General features: G+C 43.1%; 1 protein-coding gene across 1 annotated transcript in view; it reads left to right on the forward strand.

The window, feature by feature from the left end:
* Positions 1-5,396, forward strand: part of rbms1a (RNA binding motif, single stranded interacting protein 1a) — a 17,595-nt gene that overhangs the window by 10,758 nt on the left and 1,441 nt on the right. Inside the window, exons 10-12 of the mRNA XM_034869590.1 lie at positions 3,159-3,209; positions 3,992-4,093; positions 5,165-5,233. Of these exons, the coding sequence (XP_034725481.1) occupies positions 3,159-3,209; positions 3,992-4,093; positions 5,165-5,233 (222 nt within the window). The remainder of the gene's footprint in view (positions 1-3,158; positions 3,210-3,991; positions 4,094-5,164; positions 5,234-5,396) is intronic.

A 5,396-nucleotide genomic window follows, 5' to 3' on the forward strand; every position in this document is an offset into this window, starting at 1 on the left:
GGTTCCGCCCCCTCAGTGTTATAAGTTTAGGTGATAGCTTTGCGCAGCCAGTGAGACAGGCGCTGTTTAGAGAGGGTCGCTCCTTGGGAGTGGTCTCTATAATGTACAAACAGTTGCTGTGTTTTCCTGATGTTTGACGTGTGTAAAACGTACTGTGATCAACTCATCATCGTGCACCGGCGCTAGAAAGCAGACCAGCGCCCTGCGTAACAATGCTGTAGTGGAGGGGGCTCTTGCGCCCTAGATGGTGTGCACCACAGCGGGGGAAGCCCTAGCCACTGTAAGTGTTCCTGCTCAGCAACCCGCCCCACAGCCGCTGGGTTATCACCGGGGAGTGAAATATCTCCATTATATCTGAATATATCTGTTCAGCTGTGATAGTGCGTCCTCGAGCCACGGGTGTTGCCAGGGCGGGGCAGCCAGCATCTGAATGTGTGTCGGGAAGCAGGATGCGCTCGTGCTCTCTGGTGTCACCAGAATGATTGACAGAGCCTCCTCCTGGATGCGCTCCAGGAGGCGAGGGATCAGAAGGACCAGGGGGGAAGCGTATAGGAGGGTTTTCTGCCAGGGGTGATCGGAGAAGGTGTCCACACCGAGGGGTGGATTGTCCTGTGCGCTCAAGGAAAACCACAGTGCACACTGTGTGTTGTCTCGTGGGACAAACTGATCCACCTCCGGTTCCACAAACCTGCTCCATAGCCTTTGAAAAATAGGGGGATTCAATCTCCACTTGTTAGCTTGTGGCTGGGGAGCGCTTGCTATAATGATGGTTCTCATGACGACGGCGCTGCTGTGGAGGTGCCACCTTCCAAGAGCCAATACCTTTGAAGTTGTTTGGTGAAGGTGGGCTGTGACTGTCTGTAAGCAAAGTCCAATTAGTTCCTTTAGTTCCCCTTCACCACTAGCCTGGCAAACCAGAAAAGCGTCTGCCCACCGGTTAAGCTCTTTAGATGGTAGGCGGTCGCAGAACTTGCAGGAGGCGTTAGGGGTGAGAGCCAGGTCGGCGTGAGTGGCGCCCAAGGCAGGTCCCACAGCTGGGATGGGGGTTCGGCTGCAGTATGTAGCCGGTCCAGCAGGATGGCCAGCTGAGATCACGGCTGGAAGTCGAGACTGTCTTCATACTGCTAGGTTGAAGAAAAAATGGGAGCTGAGCAACGGGTCCGCTCTGTTTGTATACAGTATAAGCAGACGTAGTAGGGTGGGATAGAAAGTCTCAAAAATGCGCATGCGTGAAATGGGATAAACCCAATAGCGTAGCCGTTAGAGGGCGAACCCTATAAGAAATAGAACTGCTTTTACTGCTTAGCGCCGCCCAAGACGATTGTGATTGGTTTAAATAAATGCCATTAAACCAGAACACGTTTTTCTCCTATCCCAGAATGTTGTGTGGACTTGCCAGACGTTTCTCCTGGTAGGTTAGGGTTAAGGTACATTTGAGATTATGGTTTATACATACATATATGTAGGTTAGGGTGTAGTTTTGCTTGGTTGTTTGTTGTGTGTGCTATATATGTAAAATTGGTATTAAATGTGCCCAGACAAGATCTGTCGCTTGAAATACTGTATATTTGCACATGGGGGAGGAATCTGATTGGTCTTAGTTTTGAATTTAAACCTCTACCAGATGTTCTTCAGATGAACCCACAACCTGTTTGGCTTCTCCAGGCCTGTCTGGTAGACATTCCTGTCATGTAGAGAGTTGGTAATGAATTCTAAGTAATAAGTTCAGACATTCTCATTCTGTAGCTAGTTTGTCCAAGACAACACAAAGTCGATCATCAACCTGGCACCTTTAGGGCTCTGGTACAATGATCACTTGCTGTATGAGCTGTCCTGTAATTGAGGAGTTTTTTGTATTAACCCACAACTAGTATTGACATCTAACAAAGGCTCACCTTTTCAATCAGATGGGGGAAGCACTTCCTCCTAAGTATTTGCTGCCAGGTGTCATTGTCCTTGCCAGTGTGTACACCGGAGTCCCCAAGTAAAATGATGGAGTAGCTTTCTCAAGGACTCAACTCACTCAAAATTTAAGACGCAAGCACCCAGACAAGAGTCAGACCTCAACCAGCAGTCATGTCCAAGCAACCTTCTCATCCACCGAGGGAAAGTGAGAGTTTTACCACATCTCAACTGTTACAATGGAGGAGTTTGGTTCCAGAGGCAATAATTTTATGCTCTCTCAATGTTATGCTCCAGCTCCTCCCCCTCATACAATTTGTGCTGCCAACACAACTGTATTCACCCTTGTCCTGCCCTTTGCCCAATTAGCATTGCATCTGTCCTTTTTGCCTTGAGGGTTAAGGAAGTGGCTACAAAGACCTGTGGTTTGAAGGTGGGCAAGTAGTGGACACCAGAAGTAACGGAAGCTGTATAGCTAAACGGAAGCATTTCAAGTATGTGTTTTCGCACAGGTGAAGGACTTTGGCCAAAAAGGTTTCACCCTCTACAACAACATACACAAAAATGTAATAAAAAGTATGGAGATGTAGATTTATTTATTTTATTACGACACTGCACATTAATCAACATTTCTGTAAATACGCCAGTGTTAGCTAGTCGGCTAATTTTCAACTGTAGTCCTACCTAGCATGCATGTCTCTATGGTGGGAAGAAACCGGAGTATCTGGAAGAAACCCATGCAAACACGTGGAGAACATACAAACTCCACACAGAAAGTCCCGGAGCGACCTGGATTCAAACCAAGAACCTTCTTAGAACTTTATTTAACTCATAATCAGACATTGATACCCTCAGAACAGGAGGCTGAACTGTAAGATTCATAAGGTTTGGATGACATCTTAATTGCTAAGGTCATCGGGTAGTTTAATAGCTCATTGGCCAAAAGAGAAGGAAACAGATTGTCTCCTAAAAATCTGAATGCTTTTGATATCATGGTTGATTAAAATTTCGGAGCGGAAATAGTGGCATTAAAACGCATGGATGGACTGATGGATAGAGTATATGCTGTTGCAGTCCAAATGTATCATTTAGACTGATAACACCCTTTTATGTCTATTTAAAAACAATTGTTAATGCAATGGTAAAGTTAGATTGTAACATGAAAGTTTCATTCAAGAAACATGAATAACTCTCTCTTTCCATTTGTCTCTCGTTCTGCCTCTCCCTTCCTGTTTTCCTGTCTGGCCCTCCATTAGGTACAGAGTCATTCTTGGGTGGCACACCAACCATATATCATGCAACACCCGGTAAGGGAACAACGGCATTTGCTTTTTTTCCCCCTTACACTCGTAGACCACCTCCTTTTCTGTGTACAGGAAATGGGTGTGTAGTGCCACTACGGCTCTGAGCTCACAGTGTTACTTTAATCAGCCCGTTCTGCTGACACAATCAAACCTACAACGTCTAAAACTTCCACAAATGTAGGCGAAGAAGTTGAGCTGAGACAAGTTCTGGGAACTATCCACTGTGTATTTACATATTGTAAGTGTGTATGCATGTATTAGAGTGTTTTATGAAAGAGAAATGGAACAACTAAAAAGACATTCAGCCACCCCCCCTCCTCCCCCTTCTCTGGATCCAGCAGGAAATGCCTGGAGCAGAGACAGTCTTGTGACTCTTCCAACAGATGGTTTCCAGTGGAACAAGTGTCTCTACTGATCTGCCCCCTCCCCCACGGTTTATTCCCTTAAGGCGTCATGTTTAAAGGAATATACCCCATCTGAAAACAGAATAACGCTGGCATTATCACACCTTTTACCTATTATTTTGTCCTGTGATGTAACCCAAGGAGCACAACATTTATATTTTATTTATTTTTCTCAAAGCCAGAAAATATATTTTTTCCCAACTAATCTTTCTAGTCTGTCATACATACATAGGGTTTAAACAGTAGTCATGCTATAGTTGTACTCAACACACACTGCCTTCCACTCTTATATGCTATTTTATCTAGGGTTTTATAAGAATTAGTTGGTTTAGTCTGTAGAAATGTGATATGTGGTAAAAACCCAGCTGCCTTGTATTACAGGGTGCTGTGATGTCTCCCTCTGTGGATCCTTCCATGTCACTGCACCCTTCAGCCATGATTACTCAGCAGATGGGCCAGCTGTCACTGGGAAACAATGGAGCGGTAAGTGGAATTCTGGGATATCCTACATCACACACAGCATTGGTCAAATTAAGCCTGTGTAGTATAACTAAATAAAAGAAATGCTCACAAATATTAGGATAAAATGTTTGTATGAGAGTGATTATATTTTGTTATATACATGGACTTATGAATATGCCTGAACAGAAGCTCACTAGAAAAACCTTTATTGGGGCATTTTGCACCCCTGGATTAGTGAGGTGAAATACTTTTCATATATTAATTTTATTTTTCAAAACCGATTACAATTTAATGTTTATCACACTTAGAACAAATTGTTCCTGATATACAAAGATAGATAGCCTGTGGAATTACAACTAGTATAAAGCCTCATGTAAAGCACAATAAAACCAAAAGTCAAACATGTTATGTTCAGTCACATCTGCACTAGCAATAGGAACAGGCAGGTTTCCTAGTATCCCTGAAGATAACATACTTTGTTTACTGCTATGCAAGTAGGATGAGACTGAAGATGAGGTATTGTTCATTATACGACTATTTAAAGGACGCATTTTCATAAAATGTCCTTTTTTCCTGATGGGTTCTTCTAAATCGAGGATTGCAACAACAAAAAACTGTGTCACAATTGTGGCAGGTTTTTATTTGTAGACAGAAGAGAGGTTTGAAGTTTATAATGTTATGTCATACGCAACAGATTTGAAGTCCTATGGGTTGGGCACTGTTATGTACATGGCACAGTAAAACTAGGACCTCTCAGGACTAAATGCTTCATGCATGTCAACAGTTTTGTTTTCGAAATAGCTGCTCTCTGCCTTTCCTCAATTTTTTATTTTACAGTAGTCAACTGAAAACACAATTTTACTCAGTGACATGTAATTGTAGCTTAGAATTTGCTCTTATAGCTCCTCTGAAACCTCTGTAAGCATTTTTCTGTGCATGCTGTAAAAAAAAAGTATTATATTTTGTCATGTTTTCTCCTTTCTTTTTTATATGATGAGTCGAGTAGCACAAGATGCGTGTAGAGCAAACTTTCAGGTCTGACAAAATGCAATGCCCTTCAATAGTTTTTTTTAATTCTTTCTTATCTTACAGTATATTTCAGCCAACCCCGGTGTCCAGGGAGCTTACATGCCTCAGTATCCTCCCATGCAGGCAGCAGCTGTAAGTTTATAATATATTTGTCCAATTTAACTCTTCATTTAAAGTGCTCACATTGTGCTTTGGGCCTTTTTCCCTTTCTGTTATTACGTTATACACTCACCGGCCACTTTATTAGGTACCCCATGCTAGTAACGGGTTGGACCCCCTTTTGCCTTCAGAACTG

The sequence above is a fragment of the Etheostoma cragini genome, chromosome 1 (assembly GCF_013103735.1).
Source record: "Etheostoma cragini isolate CJK2018 chromosome 1, CSU_Ecrag_1.0, whole genome shotgun sequence".
Lineage (NCBI taxonomy): Eukaryota > Metazoa > Chordata > Actinopteri > Perciformes > Percidae > Etheostoma > Etheostoma cragini.